This window comes from Globicephala melas, chromosome 6 (genome assembly GCF_963455315.2).
Source record: "Globicephala melas chromosome 6, mGloMel1.2, whole genome shotgun sequence".
Lineage (NCBI taxonomy): Eukaryota > Metazoa > Chordata > Mammalia > Artiodactyla > Delphinidae > Globicephala > Globicephala melas.
In genome coordinates, this window is record NC_083319.1 from 39240674 (window position 1) to 39264859 (window position 24186).

General features: G+C 43.9%; 1 protein-coding gene across 2 annotated transcripts in view; it reads left to right on the forward strand.

The window, feature by feature from the left end:
• The window catches only part of LOC115863773 (transducin-like enhancer protein 1), an 87788-nt gene that overhangs the window by 40276 nt on the left and 23326 nt on the right, over nt 1-24186 (forward strand). For both annotated transcript variants that reach the window (XM_030876938.2, XM_030876939.2), the window contains exons 7-14: nt 3095-3299; nt 4038-4054; nt 16079-16195; nt 19093-19146; nt 19630-19782; nt 21178-21322; nt 22352-22542; nt 24011-24087. In XM_030876938.2, the coding sequence (XP_030732798.1) occupies nt 3095-3299; nt 4038-4054; nt 16079-16195; nt 19093-19146; nt 19630-19782; nt 21178-21322; nt 22352-22542; nt 24011-24087 (959 nt within the window). The remainder of the gene's footprint in view (nt 1-3094; nt 3300-4037; nt 4055-16078; nt 16196-19092; nt 19147-19629; nt 19783-21177; nt 21323-22351; nt 22543-24010; nt 24088-24186) is intronic.

The window sequence follows — 24186 nt, forward strand, 5'->3', positions numbered from 1 at the left end:
GTGAATGTGGATTGTCTCTGGGTGTGCAGTATTGCATACCCTCAAGAGTATCTCCTTACCTGGGAAGGGAGAAACGTGAGGTCCTCGGTGGAGAAAGAGATTGCCCTCTTCCTTCCCCTTGCTTGGGAACACTAGGTCTGCAACGGATCCCTTGTGAACAGGACTGGGCTGCTGGGGTCACAGGAAAAATGCTGTTCTGGGGACTAAAAGCTTTGCAATCATTGTTCTGGCTATGAGCCCCACGGCAAGCCACTCTTTCATCTGTGAAATGGGAGCCATTATGCCCGCCCACCCTTCCTCCCTCTGGTGTATTCCGAGCTGAGGCCAGATAAGGAAGCTGGAAATATTATCTAGGGACACTGCATGGTAGGATAAAGAAGGAGAATGTGAGGCAGCAGTATCCACGTTTCTTGGGTCCTCAGCATCTTCAATAGCTGTGATTCATCCTGTCGCTACCTACTTAGTACTCCTTTCATTTTGTGATAGGATTTATGCTTTTTAAAAAAAAAGGAGGAAGAAGGAGCTTTCAAGATCGCCAGGCTAAGGATGGAAGAACCTAATTGCCTCTAATAATGGGCAGTGAGCTATCTCTTCAAGGGGCCTGGAAAGCTAGAGCAGGCTAGAGGTGGGACTTACTCATGGCCAATTAGGCTGTTGGATAGCCCTGTTGAGAGCTATTTGCCTGAAGGTTGAGTTTAACTTTGCAGGTCTGTTTCACAGCTGTGGCAAAGCCCCTTTATTTTATAAGCTTAGTCTTTCTTTTCAATAGTACATCAGAGAATGCTTTCCAGTTCATCTTTCCAAAAACCAACTTGGGCTTGGCAGAAAATCTGCTTCCTTCTAGCATATCCAAATATCACCTGAGACTGCCTTTGCTCTAACATAAAATCACACGTCTGGAGTTGTGTTTTGGTGTCTCCGTTTGGGGGGGAACGTTAGAGGGGGACTGGGGGTGGGGTGCAGGGAAGGGTGATAGGGTTGGTACCCTCCACCCTATAGTTAAATTCCTTCCCCTCTGCTTAGCCTCTCTCATCTTCTTTAATCAGTGCTGTGCTTAATTACCCCACCGCACCCGCTTGTGTATGCATCACTGCCTTTCCCCCCAAGAAGCCGGACATTGCTTTCACTCTGAGTAATGATAGTAATCGCTGGTAGGGCAGACCTGTTCCTCATCTTTCTCCGAGCACATTTCTTATGGCAGGTGTCTAGTTCCTAATTAAGTGCTAATGAGCATGCCTAGTGGACCGTGATGCTGCTGCCAGCTCCTTCAGTTTTATGTCCTGCTACTGCCAAGCTCTTAAAAGGTAACGGAGCAAGAATTAGTGTCTTTGGGATGACAGGAAGGTGATTTTATGCATAAAGAAGTTGTTATTATGATCTCAAATGGTGAATGAGTAGTTTATAAATACTTTCCAAGAATACTATTAATGCTGCCTGCTCTGACCTCACCCCTTTTCCAGTTTCCCTCGCATTAGAACTGTGCTCTCTTTGGAAGGAGTGGAGGTTTAAAGAGAAGGTTGGCGCCTAAAGATTTTTAAAAAGGTACTAGGAGTGGTTGAAAATTTACTGTAAAATGACTATAGATGCTGACTTCTGCCTTTTAGATGCTGCTTTCTCTTGCTCTTGAGTGCCGGAAGCATAATGTTTAGGATTCAGTCAAAGATCAGTGGTCAGGGTGGAAATTGCTGAAGATCTGGTGTGAAGATCTAATATATTCAGTACGTGCAAGGGTGTAATAAATAAAACGAGTAATTGAGTCCCAGGGAAGTGAGCACAAATCAGAATCTTAAGAATTTCCTAACATTACACCTTAGAAATTGAGCTTTAATCGTTTTTACTGTCTCATCAAAAACGAGTTTTATGTTGGACAGCTGAAATGTGGCCAGATTTATGGTGCAAGGGCCATTGCTTGGATACTTTTTCGTTTCCTGCAACAAATCTTAAATATATGAGAGCAGTGATACTCTAAAGTGAACAGGTTTCTAACTTCTGGAATGGGTTAAGTGATAGAGGCGAAGGCATTTGGGAATGGGGACTTGGTCATCATGGTTGGAGTCCCACACAGCTGGTGGGAGTGCCTTCCTCAGCAAGGTTCTTGGCCTGAGTCTTGGTGTTTTCCTCTGTGACACGGAAGGGTCACACGGGAGGGGGATGGGTTTGGGGCATGGGGCCCAGGAGAAAGGAAGGGATAAACAAAGTTTTGTCTCTCAGGTTCCTTCCATTTGTCACATGCGTGGCTCCCTGAGGGCTCCCTCTGTATGTGGTGGTAGCATGACTAGAGCACAGCCATGAGGGTCCTTCCTACGTTGACTTCACTTCCCTGCCACCTGGTGGGAGAAACTCAGTGCCTTGAGCCCCATCTGTGAAATGGGAATATCAATACTTCCTCCATTCTGTGAGGGCTTGATGAGCTAAGGGCACACAAGTACATGAGAGATGCTAGTTCTTCCTGCTTTCTAAGTTCTGTTAACTAAAGATAATGTTTGGTTTTGTCTCATCCTAACGTTGTGGTAAGTTAACGCAAGAATGCTGGGGTGCAATGGAGTCACCTAGTAACTGGTGACTAGTTGAGAATATAGTTTCTGTATATTAGGATGCATATCTGCACCTCCCCTATTTTAACCTTTCTGAAGTCAGAATGAGTCTGAAATCTGTGGCATCTTAGATTCAATGATGCACTGGATTTCATCCTTGGAGGTGCTTAGAGATGGAACTCACCACCGTGTGAGGGCTTACTAACTTATCCAAGTTTGCTAATAATCAGTAGCTACACTTTCAGGGGGTGAGTTAGGCCAGAAAGTGACAGTGTCGATCTGAGGATTATGTTTTGGGAAGATTATATGATATCAGGTAACTGAGCAGATGAAAGCTTTTGATGGACTGAAAGTGCTAACCACATTTTTTTCTCTCTTTCCTCCCTGTCTCCTTGCTCCCTTCCTCTGTGTGTGTGTGTGTGTGTGTGTGTGTGTGTGTGTGTGTGGAACCTCCTGTTCTGTCTCCTCCATCCTCTCCTGTCACGTCTGCTGTCTCCCTGGTTGCCGCCACCACTGCCACCCCCCCCCTCCTCTTCCTCTCTCACCACCACCACCAACAGCAGCAGCAGTTGCAAGCTCAGCATCTTTCTCACGGCCATGGACCTCCAGTGCCCCTCACCCCTCACCCTTCGGGACTTCAGCCTCCTGGAATCCCGCCCCTCGGCGGCAGTGCCGGCCTCCTGGCGCTGTCTAGTGCTCTGAGTGGCCAGTCTCACTTGGCAATTAAAGATGACAAGAAGCACCACGATGCAGAGCACCACAGAGGTGAGAGGCCGGGCAAGCCAGATTAGGACCTTGCCCTAACACTCTTACAGTGCTGCAAAGTTTGTGCACCGCTAAAGAGAGCCCCAACCCATTCAGAGAGCAAACAATGAGCTAAGAGGAACTGTCTGTCGCACAGCTTGGCCACTGAAACACAGTTCACCCTGGAGGTTTTCAGGGTTTAACGTGGGCATCTGTAGATTTCTCCATCTCTTTAGATGGCAGGCATCTTGACATCTTGGCAACTGCCTCATTAATGCCAGTGGCCTGTACCATATTATGGAAAACTGTTAACTGCTTAATTGGGTAATTTTCAAAGAAAGTAATGTTGTTAAATGGGGCGAAATAAGAAGTTAAATTTGAAAGTGAATGTGTTCAAATGAAAGGTTTGATAATTGCATCTGTTACTACTTAGTTTCATAGGCTTTAATTCTAGTATGCATTAAATATTGGGCAAAATTGCACTTGACTAATTTTTGAAAAAAAGTAATTTATTCTGTCAAGAAATTTTAAAAAAATAGGCTTTTGTGTATGGTTAAACTGTAAATCTTATGTTTACAAAATACTGTAATTTTCAGGAAATCACTGTATTAGGAACGTGCAATGACTTATATAAATAAAAGCCATTTTAAAACTGTTTGGGGCTTGTGTTCTAATTATTCCCCCCTTTTTTTTATTTCTGTTCTTGCCTCTGTGTCTGAACGGGCATGTCTGTGCGTTTCTTGGTAACCTCGGGAGCAGACAGAGAACCGGGCACAGTAAGTACCCTGACGCCTGCTGCACATAAACGCGTTCTCCCCCCCTGCAGTGCACCCTCAGCCGCCTTTCTTTAAACACACAGGCACAGACACGTATATTCTACTCTCTCTCAGCGACCTGTTGTTTTTCTTTTTCTTTCTTTTTTAAAAAAATATGACTGTTTCCCCCCACCCTTTGTCTTTTATATAAAACTTCCATCAGGTGAGAGGGAGGCAAAGCTGTTTGCTATGATTACTCACTTGAAAATACACTTTGATCCCTATGTGCCCCAGACCCATTTAAAAAATATGTTTATCATTGCACTTCGAGTCCAGGTTTACCTGTAGTTTGAGAGTATTCATTTTTATCTTAAGTCAGTTCTGCAGGCAAGAGGTCACAATCCATATGTGACATTAGTTAGTATTGTGTTATTTCTACCTAAACCATTCATTATCCTCTGCAAATGCATCTTAGTTTCTAGGTTTCCATATCTAGTTTTCTTTTCATAATTGTCCTTGGAGTGTGAACTTGAACTTAACTTTATTTTAGTCCAAAGAACTGAGTGTCTGAGTAAGCTCTCAAAACCAAGGAAATTCAGTGCACGGGGCTCTGTGCTTATCGAGTTCATTTTTTTCCCACCAGCCTAAATCTTACTCATTTTACATAAAGCGCGTTTGATCTGTACACATATCTGCCGGTTACTTGTGGGGAGGCCTGTCTCTAAAATGCGTCTCTTACATGTTGTGGAGCAAACAGAATGAGAAATTGGCCCCTTTTCAGCTCAGATAACCTCCAGTGTTTGCCCCCTTCCTTCCTTCCTTCTTTCTGAACATGGCAGTATTTTGATCATCTTCAATCTAAATATTGTTAAAAAATAGGATACTGAACTTTTAAATCACTCTGATACTTTCTTATGTTTGGGGGGATGATGTGTAAACTTTTTCAGTTTGAAAAGTTTAGACACCCCTCCACACACACCTTCTGTGTAGAACGGTAGCTATTTTTAAAATTCTCTTTGGGACAGAGCTTTGTTTTACTTCATGTGTCAGGATGTATTGGTGGAATGGATAATGGTGAAAGGATGAGGTAGGTAGTTGTGAAATTCTTGTCCTGTAAGTTTTCTTTGGAAAATGTTGGGGGGAGAAAAAAATTAGATCTAGGGAATAAAATTACCTACTCCGAAAGTATGGACCTAAGTAAACTGATTTATGGAGGTGACCTTTCTGTTTTGCTGTTTCAATGTCCCTGTAGATTGTCATCTTTTCTGCCATGTTCATTCAATAGAGTATCAAATTAAAAACCCTAATCCTGGGCCAGAGAATAGAGATGGCAGAAGATGATGCTGGGAATGCCCACATGCATTAGTCTGCTGCATGTTTTAATCTATTGAATTTATTCTAGGTTTGAGACTTGATTTCAACTTTATGTTATCAGTACTACTGTTCCACCTTAAGTCACGGTATATTTATTGAATGCTTACTATATGTAAGGTAATATAGGAAATATATCTGTAGTGAGGGATGTGTAGGGATATGTAGGTACATGTATCACAAGCCCTTTCTCAAAGAACCAAGGAAAAGCAACAAAAATACTAGAAGATACAAGGCTGCAGAAAGTTTTAGCAAGAGTTCTAGACAGTTGTGGAAGGGATACCATGGTGTATGCCTCTCTGAAATGCCAGTGGCAGGAGAGAGTAGAATTTGCACACTTAAGCTTGTAGAGGCATTTTTCCATAACTCGGTATGACTGTATTTCTGAGTATGTCTAATAATCTGTGTGTAATTTTGGCTGGAAGATGTAATCAAGAACTTGACTGGGGAAGTGAGGGTGAGGTGGACGAAGGTTAATGAGTTGTACCCTTAAAGAAGTACTAAATCGTTCTTGAGTTTCAGGCAGCTGTGGATTGTTTTCAAGTCTAGTTTGTTTAGTTTGTAAGTCCGTGTTGAGTTAGCAATCTGAACTTTTAAGTCCAAATGTGGTAGATACCTTGCATAAACCAATCTATAAAATAATATAAAATACATGGTTACTTAATGTGTTATTTGCATGTCTCCTTTTTCACACCAAATTTTTGTCAAGTCTTAATAATAATTTCAAAGAGTATTTCCAGAATAAGTATATATGCTGAGTTTCCTGTGTAATTATTACAGAAAACTCATGGTAATGATAATATAAAATGGAGAAACTACACTAATTTTTAATCTAAAAATTTAATTCAGTCTGTAGAGAGGAATTAAATTGTTCACTGTCCGTATAAGTGGGATTTTGCTGCAGTTACATAAAATTAACTAGCTCTCTTCAAACTTTGTGTAAAATTAAATATGAGACTCAGTGGGTAATGAGATGATGTGTACTTTTAGCTCCTAAAATATTATAGTACTTATCTGTTTAATAAAGTGGTTTGAATTATGAAGTTGAATTTTACTTGGCAGATACAGTCAGTTCATTGCTCTGTACTGCTGTTTTGTTTGTTCACTCATCGAGGGGTTAAGAGCAGTGGCTATAGGGCAGCGATTTTCAAACCTTATGGTCTCAGAATCTTTTACCCTTAAAGTAACTGATGACCCCAGAGAACTTTTGTTTATGTGTGTCATATATTTTGAAAATTTTCTGGGTTAGAAATAAAACATTTTAAAATCACTTAAACAGATAAAGAGCTACTTGTGTTAGCATAAATAACATTTTTAATGAAAAATAACTATTTCCCAAAATAAAAAATTGCAGTGGGAAGAGTAGTTTAGTTTTTTTTTTGCACATTTGCAGATGTCTTTAATGCCTGGCCTAAAAGAGGGCAGTTGAATTCTCCTCGGCTTCTGCATTCTCTTTGTTGCCATACATTGTTTCGGTTTAAGTATTGGAAGAAATCTGCCCACAGAGAGACACCCTCAGGGTCCTTGGACCAAACTCTGAGAACCTCTGCCATAAAGAAGACCAAGGAGTTCTAAAAAATTCTAGGCTGGCATATAGTCTTGTTTTTTTTTTCCTGCCCTTCCTTCTATGTTGAACAAACATATTTTTTATATCAAGTGCAAAAATCAGGGACTTATGTCGGAGGGAGTGTGAGTGTGTGTGGATTGTTATCTGTGAGTCTAAAACTGGTTCATAGATAGTTTATGTTTATTTTTAGTGACAGATTATTCCATTTGCTGGTTTAAGGTTTTATGGTAGGAAAACAAATGAACCTTAATGTAACCTGTTTAATGTAAAACCCAGGAAATAAAGGTGCTAAGAACAGAGAGAAAATACGGACACTATTTTTAAGTTTCTTGTTTCTGAAAGGGATGAATGATAAAGCTAGTAACTTTTGAGAGGTGTATTTTGCTGTTTGGCTGTTTTCTAATTCGCAAACCTTTTTTTTTCCTAACATAAGCCTATTTACCAGAGTGCTACTACTGAGCAAAAAAATGACCTAACAAAAGCCTTTACTTCTTCAGGAGTAATAAAAACTTTAGATATCCCAATTAATTTAAAGATGAATTGCACTAAATTTTGGCTGAAGGGAATGCACTTTAAATACGTCTACTTGAAAGACCTGGAGTTAGAGAATTGACACGGAGTTGTATGGGTTTTAAGAAAAATGGTAGAATGGATGTTTAAATACTCATTCATTTTGCATATTTATTGACCACTTACTATGTGCCAGGCACTGGCTGAGGCACTGCGTATACTTGCTGCCATTTTGCAGTGATAGCTTTTAATGTCAAAGTCAAATTATGTGTTGAACGAAAAGCACTGAAATATCTAACTCATGTGATCGCTATTTGGAACATTTGGAAGAGGGAGGAGACTTGAGGGGGCTATGTGGGAGAGACTTAGGACAGGGACGATCTGTAGACCTAAGGCGGGTTCCTAGTGGACTTCAGAAGGTCCTGGGACCCCTCTAAAATTGTATGCAGAGTGGGTCAGTGCTCTTACATAGTGCTGAGGAGAGATCATAACATGCATTAAATTCTCCAAAGGGGTTCCTGGCCCAGAAAAGTCTAAGCACTTTTCATCTACTTCAGAGGTCAAAATGGTGCGTCACCATCATTTTCTCAATAAGACACCAAAGTAAGGAGGTTGGGTGTCTTTGGTCATATAGTTAATTAACAGAGGTGGAGATTTAGATCATGTCTTTCTGAGGGACCCTGTTGCCATTCCTATAACATTTCTAAAATTATGTTCACATTTAGAACTTATTTAAAAGTAGTTATGACAGCCATCACTTTATTTAATGTAAGGGGGTGTCTTTATCTTTTTCTTTTCTAGCTGTTGTACTTCACTAGTTTATTGGCAGAGGTAGGACCAGATCCTAGTTACGGACCACCCATCCCTTCACTCTTTTCTAAGACGACACTCAGCAGTATAGAGAGCAAGGAGGAAATAAGGTGTGAGGCTTGCTTTGGGGAATACTTCACTCTTGGCCTGTTTCTGAAATTTTATTTTTTTGAATGTCACAGCGTCTCCCAGTGGCTCTTGAGGACCGTGGCACTGTGGGTGTGGGGGGAAAGGGGACAGTGATAGAAAGAACATGGGTTTTGGACAAAGGCAGCCCCCAGTGGAGTTCTGGCTGCACAGGCAAGATTTCTCATCCTTCTGTAAAGTGGTGATGGTGGCTGTCTGCACGGTGAGGGTTTAGGGACTGCAAATGGGAAGTCGTCAGACATACCGTAGCAAGCCTTTAGGAAAGTCCTCCCTGACAACAGTAGATGCGTCGTTAGTCACCGTCAACGTAGTTACTTGTGGTTTCCTTTTTAAAAAATGTGTGAGGCTGTTGTGGAGGTGAGGGCTCACATGACCGGTGACCATTCCCAATGATTCTTAGTGTGTCAGCATCACAAAACCCATCCCAGCCTCTTAGGAACTTGATCAGTCTCACGGTGCTCGAATTCATCAAAGGTAAACAGGGACCAGGAGGAGGTGTTTTCGCCTAAATGTTGTTGACCTGACTCATGTCAAGGAATTGCCTGGAGATAAAGGATAAAACTGAAATGCATCACCTGAAATCTCAATATTAAGGCACAGCGGAAAACATTAAGTTTTCTTAAGTGGTTGCCTCAGTAGATTTTTCTTCTGGCAGAATTTAAAACTCTGTGCTTAAAAACGTAGATCTTCTGGGAAAACCAGCATCACTGCCACGAGAAGGGTGACCCCCTGAAGGAAGGAAAGCACTGGCAGCTTCTTGCTTGTCGGGAGTGGCGTGTTCCTGTGCCAGGTGAGGTGTCTGCTCGCTGTGGGGCTGGAGCTTGCCAGGCGGATGTCAGGACCTGTGCGTGACCAGAGAATGTTCAGGTCTTACCTCCCTGAGATCTCAGTGAGGATAGGGCATCTTTAAACAAACAGAAAGCAGGTAGAGGCTATTTTCTCCCTCCACAAACTTTTTTAGGCTTCATTTTGTGTTCTGTAATTAGAAACCTTAATGCCCACCCTTTGGAGCAGATTTTGTAAACTTTTATTTTCCTTTTGGCCTGATCATCATCTTCAGTATTCCCTCTAGAACACAGTAAGCAATAAACTTTGTGTCTCGGTCTTTCTGATGAGGAGAGATGGGTTAAGTGGCGTCCGATATCCAGATACCACAGTCAAGTCCTGACCCAGTGCTTTCTAGTTTCAGGACCTTTTCTTGCAGTAGAAGCATCTCATCGGGGGCTGGAGAATGAAGAGCACTTCGAAAACATGCTTCTAGAAAAGGTTTGAAATACAAATTTGATTTTGGCTGTGACCACGGTCCTGATTAGGGGAATGAAGGTGTTACGAGGTCATTTAAAGATTATTTTTAAACAGTTATATTTGTTATGAGCTCCAAAATTTTTTATTGGTTTTATTTTGTTTTACCTGGAGAAGGAGGGTGGAAGGGCAAGCTGTGGATGTAGAGAGTTGATGCCGAAGGCATTTTGTGGTTCAGTACTTCTTCCAGCCCAAATACTCACTGGGTGTGTATGTCTGGCTCCGTTTTATTCTGAGTATCCTGAGTCGCCCGTCTGCGCCCGACAGTGCCACGTTCTTAGATCAAGGTGCAAGAACACCCCGTTTTTTTGTTTTTTCCACATATTTTGCCTTTAAACAATATGAAAAATAGACATGTACCCTTTAGGCCTGCTTCACAGCCAGTCTTCCAAGATGTGATTTCCACATTTCCACATGTCTCCACTTGCTTCCACTCTTCACTGTTGACAAGTGGGGATCGTTAATCTTACAGGTTAAAAATGCATTTGTCACACAGAATACTTGAATGACCAACTGGACTGCAGCACGAAGTACCACACAGGGTGATGGCTTAATTGGTACCAGGTGTGGATGAGAAGGCGCAGAGATGTGATGGGGTGCGTCCTTACCTCATTGTTTTAATGTTCACCGAGAAGTTAATTGTCAGTGTAGAGTGTGCTAGCAAATTAGGTTCCCACTGCCTTAGTGTAACTGAGGATAAATGAGGTGTCATGAGTTTCCAATCTGTACCTCTGACACAGACACTTTTCCTGTGAGGAGGACACCATTCCCAAGGGGAATTAGCATGGCAGCTAAAGAAATCCATTTGAATAATGTGTATTATTTTCACATTAGGGAAACCTGTCTCGCTTTTGCTGTCTCCATGAACGGGTTTTCCTTTCACATTTGCTGCTGGTGGCTTCAAGGTTTAGACTTGGTTGGCAGAAGAATTGCTTTGAGGTCTCAGGATAGATGAAGGATACATGAATACTCTTATAAAGGGTTTTGGCCACACTGACAATGTAAACATGCCTTCTTTTATATATTCTGGAGTTTACCTTCCAAGATACCTCTGTATACATGAACAACCATTCCTGTTAAATTGCCAAAGAAAAGTAAAATTCTTGGAACAAGACTTTAAAGACTATTTTTTATTCATATTAAAGCAGCTGAGTCTCTTTACCTTGGTCTTGAGGGGGTGGGTGTTCAGAGCATGAAATAGAAACATGATTGTCTAGAATGGTCAGAACAAAGGTGGTACAGGGTCCAACTCTTGACATTTTCTTCCGATTCGACTGAATGCTCTTTGAAGTTCAAAAGACTCTTCTGCTTACATGGTAAGTTCTTATATGAAGGTATGGTTCAGTACTTGTGTGTTTGCATGTTTATTTTTACTTCAAGAGAATACACTGTCCAGTTCTACCCACTGGGTTCACATTGCCACCAACTCTCTAGTTAACATGTGCCCACTCAGCAGGGAACGGTTCTGGTGTGTGTTTTTATAAAACATGGTTCACCTATTTGGGAAATGGTGCTCTGGATCTGACCACTCAAGGAGTGCACACCAGTTGTAATATTGGAAGACCTCCTACTTTTTCTTTTCTCTTCTGAGCAGCTTTTCTGCTCACTCTTGTACCTGTTCTTTTTTTTTAATATATAAATTTATTTATTTATTTTTGGCTGTGTTGGGTCCCCGCCTCTGTGGGAGGGCTCCCCCCAGCTGCGGCGAGCGGGGGCCACCCCCCATCGCAGTGCGCGGGCCCCTCACCATCGTGGCCCCTCCTTCCGTGGAGCACAGGCTCCAGACACGCAGGCCCAGCAGCTGCGGCCCACGGGCCCAGCCGCTCTGCGGCATGTGGGACCCCCCCAGACCAGGGCCCGAACCCGCATCCCCCGCATTGGCAGGCAGACTCTCAACCACTGCGCTACCAGGGAAGCCCTTGTACCTGTTCTTAACCATCACATCACTGTTAGTGCAGGAAGTGACCCTCAGGAAGCACAGGGTAACTACAGTGAACGATTTGTCTGTTGTCAGTGCAGTTGCCCACTGAGGTTTTAGGTTCTCAGATATTTCAGATTTTAAGAGGGATGGGTCCCTTCTTGTGGTTCATAACGTTTTCTCTGTTCTTACACCTCATCAAGTCATTTCATGTGTAGTCTCATATATATAAATGGAGAGAAAAGCATGCCTGTTGGGCTAACAGGTCTTTTGGACACTCTGTCTCTGGTACTGAACATTTCAGAGGGCTCTTGTTTTCTTCAGAGACTTGTCTGGTCTGCCTCTCCCCTTATCGTTTTACTTGGCTCTATTCCCGTCAACGTGTGCAACTTGTTAGGTGCAGAAAATCATCATGGTTTTCAAATTTTAGCTTGTTTTGAAGACATAATGGGCTTTTAGATCTTGATATGCTCAGATTTGTAATATCCCCCATGGGCTGTATAAGACTTGTACTTTGAGTTCTTGTAGAAGACATAAGGTAAATAAGATGATTTTGTTTGGTTCTTAAGAAAATTTTTAAACAAAGGAAAACTTATATACAGTCTGGAAATCCCAGTTCTCAGAACATTTGTAGAAGTCTGCCCAATAGTTACAGCGTTTGAAAAAGTCTGGGAGATGATTAACTTTTACCAGCTGCAAGGTGAAATAAAACATCAAGTTTCTTGGCTAGAATTAGAGTATAGCAGTCAGTGTGGTAACACTAATTCTCATGTTGATTAAAAAACTCTGGCAAATAAAAATTTGAAAGGGGAATTTTACTTGATGAACGCTGTTTGGTCGATACATATCTTTCAAGATATGGACTCTGGGAAGAGAAGGCTGCAGCAGCAAATAGGTCTGTGGAACCACTATTCTTGGTGGTCGATGTGGCATGAAGCCAGTGCTGTGAGTACCTGGGCTGCTTTGTTGCTCTCTGCTGGGGTCTCTGTTAGTGTGCACCTTGGGCAGGATTCATGAGTGGAAAGCCAGGAACTCGGGACTGTTTTCAGGTCATTTAAAAGTAGGCTGTAAAATGTTCTTTTTTTTTTTAAATGTTCACAATTTTGTTATGGTGGGCCTCTAACCAAGTAAATCAAGATGTGTCTGTGATTAGGAGGTGGGGGCAATCAGAGATAGCATGCAGTAGGCATTATTATGTCACATTAGAATATTAAGCTCAATAGGTTAAAGAGCCAATGTGACTTTTAAATGGGAAGTATTTGGGGGTCAAGTATTTGGGTCCAAGTATTTGATGTGTATAAACTGAGTTTAAAAATCACTTCTTCCGGGAGCACAGGCGAGTTGCCTTAATGGATAGTGCTTCTTGACTTTAGGCAAATTGCCTTCCCCTCTGAACATCCTCTAGATAAACTGAGGAGGGTGAAGAGGGTGGATATGTGTTAAGGTTGCTTTGGCGTCTTGAGAAGTTTGGTCCTAATTATCTTCAGTGTTTAGAATGCATGACTTTTTCAGTAACTTAAAGCGAAGCAACCTCAGTTTTATTCTTTCACAAACAGGCTTTTAATCAACATTTAAATGTTGATTAAATATTAAATTTTAACGTTAAATTTGAGTCTGTCTTCTCCTCGTTCAAATCTAACAAATCAAGGTAAAACCCTAAATTTTGAAGGATCCAAAGGATATTCAGTCAGTATGCATTCTCAAAATATGTGTAAAGTGGCTCAGAACAACCATCAGAATGACTGTATTCCACTTCTGAGCCCTGAGGAACATAAGACGGTATGTGAGAACAAAACGCAGCATGAGGGAAGAAGACTTAATGGTATTAGGAGACGTCCAGTACTACCCATGTAGTCACTTTTGGATTTCTGGGGAGCAAGTGAGGTAGCCAAGAGGATTAGGGTCACCTAGGCAGTAGTTAAGCAAGACTGTTTTTGTTGCCAACAGCAAATGAAGTCCATTAGGCTGGAACTATTTGCTTAAGTCAAGAACAACAATGAAAGCAGTGTCAGGGCTGGAGGATGTCAGGGACAATTACACACAGCAAGCAAGTTTCATGGGAACAAGGGTAAAAGAAAGTGGTTCGTCTTTGTTGGGGCTGCAGCGTGAGCCAGGCACCCCCTGACTCTGGACTGTGGCTCTCCCAGGCCTCTGCCGCCCATACTCTTTGCTGCCTTGTTTTGAATCAGTTGTACAGCATCAAAGGTATGATGAGACGTTTCGTTTTGTAACTTGTCTCAATCTTCCATCTGAATGGAGCCAATTTTCAGATAAGCAAGGGTGCTAATTATCAGCCCCATCTAAATTTAGAAGAACTTTCAGAGCTTTGCAAAACGCATTCAGATTACAGGCCTCACTAAAGCTGCTCAAACGGGAATTTAACTTCTGATAATGGAGACGCAGAAGCCTCAAAGCTTGACGGGCTCACAGGTCCAGCCAGAGAAACGTTATTGTTTCTAGCAGAAATTGCATTGTTCCTAATAGGCGTGTCGTTTACTTTTATGTTCGCAGTACCACTTGACATTCAAAAAATCAGATCATTAAAAAGCTGTCTTTGGATGGCTGAGTGGTTTGGATGCCCCCTGCTAATTACAGCAGGAGGGCTACACAGGGGACCCCGGGGAAAGAGACTTTTAAATTGTGAGTGGACACCGACTCTATGCTACATTCTGCTGGGCAAGTGGGTAGATGTCAAGTTGAATATGATACAGCCTTGACCTTAATGTATCTGGTCTGAGTCTGGAGGAGGAGACTTGGGGGCTGACATAATCTAGAAGACAGACAGGTGTGTATGGACACTTTTTCCACATGAGCTCAAGCTGCTTCTCCCCTCCCCAGCATGTAAGCACTTTGCAGTTTTGTTAAGTCTCCTGCGACCTGTCAGGCTGTGGGTCTGGGTCAGAGGGGTTAGTTTTTAGCAGATATTTACCAATGTAATTAGTTCAGGGATCCAGCCAGCTCACCTTTCAGCCCCACACTGAGCTCAAGACGTTATTCTGAGCTTCTCTATATTGAATTGCATTGGTCCCTCCCTGCTGCTTTTATGTAAGCCTCCTGGCATTTGTGGAGCTTGAAGGGTCGTGAATGAGAGCTCAGCTGCTTCAGAGGCAGCCTCTGAAGTACGCAAAGAGGCTTCAGAATGCCTTCTGATTCCCACTTTTGATTTCCTCCTGTGTGTGGTTGAGCTGAGAACGTTCCCATAGTGGGGTTCACGGTTTTCACGGGGGAGTTTTGAGAGCCAGCCACCTGGCTAATTTCCTTGGGCTGGTTAGGAACGAAGACCCATCCATGGCCTCTAAAAATGGACCATTAAAGATTTGCTCATGGTACGTAACTATTGCTTTAGAGATGGTCTAACTTAAAGGTTTCCCCAGGCCCCTTCTATTTTATATCGTGGCAGAGAAAGGTAGCATTACTGTTTGTTGGCCCTGGACTCCCCGACTTAGTTCTTCAACGTCTTTCAGAAATGGAGGTTATCTGGGCTTTGAGAAAGAAAGTTTTTGCACGGCCCATTCAGCATTGTTCAAGGCAGTAACACACCACTGAACAAATTGCCCCCTTGCGTATGCTAATCCCGCACATAAAAGAACTCATTGTAACATGTTCTGATGCTTTAGCCCCGAGGGGAGATGGGAATTGAAGGGATGTCACATCGTGTCATGTGACCCTCAAATATCTAAAATGCCTGTTTTCTTTGGGTCAACAGTTCATACTCAGCACATGTGAATGAAAGTATCCTGTGTGGTTTGTGGAAAAGATTAGTCCTTGTTCCCGCTTTTGTGTGTGGGAGCTGGCCTTGCTGTTGAAGATTCACTGGCTGGAATTCCTGCTTTGGGTCTTAAATTTCAGTGCTCTTGGCAAGGAACACCAAATCTTATTTTCAACAATAAATTAGAAGAACTCGAAAGAGTTCCTTCATTGTGACTGTGGAAAATGTGATTTGCCTTTTAGGAAACCATGCTGTTAATCCCACCCGTTCTCTTTGTGTCTTTTTAGAGAGGCACACGTTGACTCTTACAGTCACAGAATATGTCTAATAGAGTGATCTCAGGTTTTGCTCATAGGCCATTCTTATTCCTGACCAGGGAGTCTCAGTGGGAAAGAATGAAAACACATCCGCATATAAACAGCAGGCTCCCATTTCTCTAACAGCAAACAGAACAGAAGAACATTTCAAGTGAGCAGGGCCTGGAGGATCCACCAGGCTTTGGACGGCTTGAGTGCATAGTCAGGGTCTCCCTTTTAAGTGCCTAAATCTCTATAAATGTTTGCCGTCAAAGTCTTCAGATGAGACGAATTAAATGGAATGAAAGGCCATGTAGGCATCACCTTTCTAAACCAGCTATCACATCCAGGTGGGGTTTTCATGTGTACAGGGAGACCTGGGAAGAAATCTTTGATTAATTTTTTTGTCTTGCAGAGTAACTCCCTCTTGGTCCCAGACAGTCTAAGAGGCACAGATAAACGCAGAAATGGACCCGAGTTTTCCAATGACATCAAAAAAAGAAAGGTGGACGATAAGGACTCCAGCCACTATGTAAGTAAATAAAGGACTTGAAATAATACTGGTTTGCTTCCTTGCTCAGCTTCTAAGTGAGTATACAAAGGACCTCTAAGATCTTAGTGACAATTTCACATCCCTTAAAATAATAGTATCGGGCTTCCCTGGTGGCACAGTGGTTGAGAGTCCGCCTGCCGATGCAGGGGACACGGGTTCATGCCCCGGTCCGGGAAGATCCCACATGCCGCGGAGCAGCTGGGCCCGTGAGCCATGGCCGCTGAGCCTGCACGTCCGGAGCCTGTGTTCCACAATGGGAGAGGCCACAACAGTGAGAGGCCCGCATACCGCAAAAAAAAAAAAAAAAATAGTATCAAGAGGATAGATTCTTACATTGTAGGATATTATTTCCATCTTGAGCTGTAAATTATGCATCTGCCAGGCTTAGTATTAAATTTTAGGCTTTCTGCCGTAGTTACTCATGAGAGGGAATACAAAATTGTAGGGCTGGCTTCGTGGTGTGCAGCCTGGGCAGCTGCACTGACCCTGGTCTTGCTGGGGCCCTGCCTCACCATTGGTTTCATGCTGTGCTCTCCACCTTCTTCAAATTCTCAATTTTGAGGCTAGGGCCTGCATTTTCATTTTGTCCTAGACCTTGCAAATTTGGTAGCCTGTCCTGCTAAAATGACAAGGGCAAGAATTCGGTGTCACCAGCTTACCTTTTTGAATGCCATTCTGGTAATATATTCAGGCTTTTATCACGTCTTAAGGCAGAGTTCGTCCTTTTCCACAGGGAGCAGTGTAGTGATAAAAGTCCATGGTAAAAAAAAACCTGGAAGAAACACTGGGGGTATCTCGTTCAAACCCTACAGATGAGATCACACGACTGGATGTGAGGACTCTTGACTTAGATGTAGCTAAAACCACATTCATGAGGAGAGCAAAGCACGCCAAATGGCCATTGGTGCTGGTCTCGGCGTCATAAACATTGCAGCTGACAGATGCCTTGTAGTTTCCTTGTGTGTCCCCGAGTGTCTGTTTCAGGATGCACACATTCTCAGGAACAGTGGGAGTAGAATTCAAATTAGGCCACTCCCCACTGCCCCTGGAGGAAGAAGTGTCTACCTCTGGCTGGCTGCTGTGCAGGCTGTGCGGAGGTTTCCACGCGAGACCTCTGTCTTCTGCTGGCTGGCGCAAGCCAATGGCTAACTGTGGGTAACATTTCTTGGGCAACATCTCAAGGTAGCGTCAGGTACTGCGTGCTTCTACGTGGCTTGTTTCATTTAACTCTGAAAACAACCCTGTGAGTTTTGTATCATCCCTCCATTTCATTGATAAGGGAAGTGAAGCACAGAGCTTTTAAGTGATTTGCCCAAGGTCAGAATTAGCAGCACAGCCTGGAGACAGTCTGACTCCAGGATCCATGCTCTTCATCACCATGTTAGGATTCCCAAAGCGAGAGCCTAGGATTGGATATTTTGCCAGAGGTCCTCAAATTGGTCCATACTTTGTACCATAATAACATCCCAAGAACCCAAGTTGTTGATCTCCCCACCACAGCCCAAGCCTTCTTAGCACATATTTACCCCTTATCTTTTGCCCAGAGCCAGTATCCCACACAAGTACGTTTATATATGGCATCAACTGTTAATAAGCTAGTCAGGAAAGTCCACGACATACAGAAATTTGCAAATTTGCCAATGATGGAATTCCGAGTTGCTCTGTAGATAAGTTATTTAGCAGTGAGGGATCTAGAATCCATAGCTCTGCATGACTTGTTTGTAACCTGTTTGTACCAGGTATGTCTTATTTTTCCGTATGTCCATTGTATTACTCTGTACTAAAAGACATATAAGGCCTTTTGGCTAAGAAAGTAGACTTCTTCAGCCTGCCCTGAATTTGATTTAGGAGTGATCACGTTAAATTGAACAGCTTTTCTGAAGCTTTTTGAAACTCAGTGCGTGCAACCTTGGAGTTTCCTCTGATTAGCCAATTTTATGGCTTCATGTCAAGACATTAAAAGCCCTAATGTAGGGTGCCAGGGCCCTCCAGATACTGCCATCCTATCTTCCTTCCATCTCAAGAATATTCCAAGCTGATTGCTGAAGAGCTTTATTCTTATCATGAGGTTAGATCTTGGTACATTATCCCAACCAGTAGCCAGCTTTGTTGTTTGTAGTTTTTTGTTTCCTTTATTTAATTTTTTGTAGTAACTAGTAACCCCATGGGAACAGGGTTCATGTTTCTCTTTATAATTATGAATTGTCCATGAACACTAGAATTGATTGGCAGCCTTCAAGGTGATACACAAAAAAAGCAATGACGTGAAATTGTGTTCTTTTTTGTTTGTTTGTTTGTTTTTTGCGGTACGCGGGCCTCTCACTGTTGTGGCCTCCCCCGTTGCGGAGCACAGGCTCCAGACGCGCAGGCCCAGCGGCCATGGCTCACGGGCCCAGCCGCTCCGCGGCATGTGGGATCTTCCTGGACTGGGGCACGAACCCGTGTCCCCTGCATCGGCAGGCGGACTCTCAACCACTGCGCCACCAGGGAAGCCCGAAATTGTGTTCTTAATTTGAAATCCAGTGGGGAAAGATCTCTGAGATAAGGATATGCAGATTTCAGATTATAAGAGAGATTCAGCTGCTGCCAACATTTATTGAACCCTTACTGTGTGCCAAGTTTTATGGCTTGCCATCACCTGTTGTATACACATTGTGATTGTTTAGCTGGTGTGCTGCTGCAGCAGAGTTTCCTGCCTGGGTCTTTGCATGTCCCCAGGTCAGATGCGAAGGGGAGACGGTGGTATTAATTACCAGGACTGGCATTCTGGAAGAGAGCCCAGGTCATTTGCTAGTCTGTCTGCTACCAAGAGCTACAGAAATTTAATTGAGCCTCAAACCCTTTAGTAAATGGCATTAAAATTTCTTTTTTTTCAGGACAGCGATGGTGACAAAAGTGATGACAACTTAGTTGTGGATGTGTCTAATGAGGTAACCATTCTCTTTATCAAACTTTATTTTCAGAGTGACTTGTGAGAGAAAGGAAGTGGAACCACCATATTTTGGTCTTTTGCAACTTTACACGTTAAGGATTTAATGGTTGTTCATGGATGGAACAATAAGTGTCTAAAACCGACACAAACTTTTGTTTCCTTTAAAAAAAAAAATCTGTTTCCCTAACCATTTTGGATTACTAAGTTGGTGTCTGGTGCTCCTTTCGGTCCCGTGCCCTCTGGGCAAAGTATTTGAGCATGAGGGAAGATACGATTATTTCTAGATTTGTTTCTTTATGGTGTCTTCATGGGTGCACTCGCAAACACCATCCTATTCGTTGTAATAGCAGTATTAGGTGCACACCCTCAAATCCCCCAAATCTGAAGGACTTTCAGGGCTCTCCTTTAATTTGGCGAATTGGTGTGGAAAGATCCGTCCATTCTAAGTGAAATCACGAGCCTTTTGCTTGTGCTTGTTGAGGACCCCTCGTCTCCACGAGCAAGCCCCGCCCACTCACCCAGGGAAAATGGGATCGACAAAAACCGTCTGCTAAAGAAAGACGCCTCCAGCAGCCCGGCATCCACCGCCTCCTCGGGAAGTTCCACTTCTTTGAAATCCAAAGAAATGAGCTTGGTAGGTCATAAGAACTGTCACTTGCCTATTTAGCAGTTTAGTTTTATCAGGGAACCAGAGGTTCCCTAAAGTATTTGAAATGTGGGGTTTTTACTAATTGAGAGTTACATTTTTAAGGGTTTAAAAGTGAAGCTCATCGTTCTGCTTTCTGTCCCCATGGTGATTACTTTTGCCCTCTGGGTCGTCTATTTTGGGCCATGATTAGAGAGAGATAACAAGCTTCCATGCCCATTTCCTTCTTACTTGGGGGATATGTTCCTGGCATAGGCTCAACTTCCTAGTTGGCAAATGGTTCAAATGCCTTAGGTCCTAAGGAGTCCTCATTTTCTTAAGCGGTACACTTCCCCTGGTTTTAGACTGACCCATCCTGTTGGGTCATGTTGTGATTGGGTTGCTGGGCAGATGGTGATGTACTCAAGGCGGCACCAGGGGAAGCCTGGAACTCGGGGGGGCGGGATGTGGGTACATCAGGCCAATTCATGCTTTCAGTCATTCAACAAACATCGTGGAGTATCTCATCTCGTCACTCACCATAATTGCACCATAACAACTCTGCAGTTAATCCCTACATAGTCCCTCAAGGCATTATCCCATTTCACTGATGGGGAGGGAAGCTGGAGGAATTTGCCAAGTTTGCACAGCTCGTCAGATCCAAGGCCAGAGGGAGCTGGGGTCTCTCTAACCCATGTTCTTTGCTACCCCAGAGTGCTTCTCAGACTATGATTAAAGGGACATGAAGGGTTAAGATGCAGAAGAAGATGCCCTGTGACCCTGTTACTATCTTGACTCCTGAAGGCCCCTGCACTAGTGGGTCCACTCTGGTTACGTTGGCAAATGGGTGCAGCTGCTGAATGCCAAAGAGTTATTTTTTTAGGCACATCTCTCAACATGATAGGACTAGGTCTAGGGCTCTTGCCCCTGAGATGCCAGTTTGCTTCTCATCAAATTGATGGCTCCGCTGCCTCTCGCTGTTAGTCTCAATCCCACTGCCATTAAGCAGCAAAGGTAGAAAGGGGGTCCTCCCTCTGATATCCTCGATGACCGGGGCAGTCGCTTCTGAGTGACCGGGAACTTTCCTCTGGGTGGTCATCCTTCAAACTTGGCCTAGATCCAAAGTCCACAAGCCTGATGAAAAAATACTTTTTAAAATAAAATCTGCGGAGGAAGGAGTGTGATCATGTTCTGTGTCTCTAGCTAGAGTTTTAATTCTGGCAGGAAGAGGAAAGGTCAACATTTCTCCCTCACAAGTTAATGCTGTCAACATTGTGTGGATTTATGAAAATTGGCTGCGGGAGTAGCTAGAAGGTGCCCAGTGTCCCAGCTGCTGTTGTGATAAATTGTGTAATATGGCTTGGATTAAAAATAATACTCATTTAATTTGTTTAATGATACCAGCATGAAAAAGCCAGCACGCCTGTTCTGAAATCCAGCACACCGACACCTCGGAGTGACATGCCAACGCCGGGCACCAGCGCCACTCCAGGACTACGTCCAGGCCTCGGCAAGCCTCCAGCCATGGACCCCCTCGTTAACCAAGCGGGTAGGGCATTGCCTCTTGCGGGCTGTGTTTTGTTTTTCCCTTTCCCAACTTGATTCGTCAGTTCAGCTCTCATGCAGTTTCCTCGTGAATATGAGATGCACTTTCTGCCCCCCTCCCTCCTTCCTATCTCTGAAAAGCCATGATAAGAAACAGATGTTTGTCCTTGGGTTTCAGCAGCTGCACCCTGTTCAGTCTCTGACTGTTTACATTTGGCTTTTCTTTTATTTCCAAATAATCCAAATCCCAGGGACTTCAATAAAGTTTCTGATAATTATTCCGCATGTAAGCTCCTTACCAAACTATCATTGTGTGTCTGAGTTTGCTAATATTGACTGAAACAGCCTGTCTGACCGGCCCAAGTGTGCTTCTTGCTTGCTTTAGTTGGCCAGTGTTCTGCCGGTATATCCCTTAGGAATCACGGTCTCTCCTTCAGGAGAAATTGGGAGGGTTTCACTGGGACCCCAGCCCCTGAATAAACTCATAACTTTTAACTTTATCTTCCTCCCTGGCAAAGGAAAAATGTAACACTCTGGGCCCAGAGGAAGAGAGGCCCCAGCATATTCCCCCTAAACCTGTGCTCTGGTTTACATAAATCCAGGATCAGGTTTTCATTTGGAATTGGTAGCAGGTAATGGAAAATTTGGGCTGATGGAGAAATCTTGGATTTTATCAAGAGAACCTTCTTTTGAGTTTAAGTCAACAGGTAGTGCCTGTGCCTTGGTTAGCCTTCTGTGAATTGGGTACAATGATGCTGCTTAATCTCCCTGGTGCGCAGTGTTGCCCAGTGTACCGACCAAGGAGGAAATATGTGGGCAGTTCTTCCCCTGGGGCCCATTCTTTCCTTGAGATGAATTCAGCTCCAGGGAAGAAGGAACCCTGTGTAGGATTTAGAGTTGGTACCCCTCTGCTCCCCCCAGCCTTCTCTCCTCCTTCCCTATAATGAAGGGCACTGAAGAGGACCCTGGAACTGATGGTCAGGCTGGACCTGAGCGGCCAGGTGAGTCACGTGCAGCTTGTGCTTCCTTGCAGCGGCCGGCCTGAGGACGCCCCTGGCGGTGCCGGGTCCGTACCCTGCGCCTTTCGGGATGGTGCCCCACGCGGGCATGAACGGCGAGCTGACCAGTCCCAGCGCCGCCTACGCCAGCCTCCACAACATGTCGCCGCAGATGAGCGCGGCCGCCGCCGCGGCCGCCGTGGTGGCCTACGGGCGCTCCCCGATGGTAGGGATGGCGGGGATGGCAGGCAGGCAGCCGTGGGTGGGCGCAGGCGGGCGGGCGGGACCCAAGGAGCGGCCAGCGGCCTGCAGTCCCCGCGCCTGCAGACAAAGACCCAGTGTCCTCGCTGCGCCCGCCTCCCTCTTGTCCGCCTTCATCGGCATGCCGCTTCATTAAGTTAAGGCCAAATGCTTTTTGTTTTACTGTTTTTGTGGATGAAAAAAGGCAGTGTTTAGGAGCAACTTCAGCGGTCCAGGGGACATCTGGTTTTCTCCCACCAAAGTAGATTTTTTTTTTTTTTTTTTGGAAGGCGATGAAATGACTCAAGTAGCTCACAGAAGCCTTTTCATTCGTTTCTTGAAGTTGTTTGTTTTTTTTTTTCCTCTTTAATTCTTAGAAAAAAATATTTGAGGAGCCGTAATTTTCTCATTCCATGCTTATATTATTCTTTAAACCCAATAGCGTGACTTAGGTGTAAGAAGTGATCTCAGCTCAACAGGGAGAAACACAAAGGGACTGAAACCGTGGGGCAGGTTCTTCTTCTTGTCCTACCTTCTCCCACTGTGTAAATGGCCTCATGTTTGACCAGGAAGAGACAGAACTTCATGTGAAGGGGAAAATTGACTGTGTAGTCCTTAACTGCATCAGGAAAAGGGACTAGATTGTAACTCATAGCAGATGAAAGTCCCTAAATCATTTCTGTTGGCTGTTTGAAATATGTCACGTGCATTTCTCTCCTCTCCCTTCTTCATTACCTCCAATAACTTGGGGTGATAGTAAAGTTCATTGTTTTTTCCCTTATGTTGTACTACTAGGAAAGGCTGTGCAGTGGAGGGCGAGATAATTTAAAGCAAAGGGGACAGCTGAGGGACTAGGTACCTTCGTTAAGGTGCACAAAATAGAGCGTCCATGCGTGAATTTCTAAGCAATGACTTAGACCAGTGGTATGAAACGGGGTGATTTTGCCCCCTAGGGACATTTGGTCATATCTGGAGACACTTTTGTTTATTAGAACTGGGGGATGCTGTTGGCACTGAGAGGGTAGAGGCCACGGATGCTGCTAATTATCCTGTCATTCCCAGGCCGGCCCCCAACCGAGAACTATCTGACCTAACACGTCGATAGTGCCGCAGTTGATAGGTTGTCCTGACTCAGCGTATTGCTCTTTGTACTTGTTTGGACAGGTAGGACATCCTAAGTCCACAGGGCGTATTGACCATGGGAAGCTGGTTCTCGATGCACGGATCAACCACACACCTTCCTACTTACCACAAAAGAGTGTCTTGTGGTATTTAAAGGCGGCTGTATTATTTTTTTGCATTATGCTCGTTCTTTTGAGAAATGCTAGCGCACGTCCCTGTTTCTGTTTCTGTTGCTTTGGGGATTTCTGAGTTTCTAGTGAAAAGTCTTTAGAGGTGTCACAAAGTGCCTACCCTGCATAAGCTGAGTGTGCGATGCCTTATTCTGTTTCCAGGTTGGGTTTGATCCTCCCCCTCACATGCGTGTACCTACGATCCCTCCAAACCTGGCAGGAATCCCCGGGGGGAAGCCGTAAGTACCTCTAACTCTTCGGTTTTACTGTAAAGGCGGTTACTTAGTCATGGGTATCAGCAGACTCGAATTCCAAAGGGAGCACAGGCTTGGGCGTTT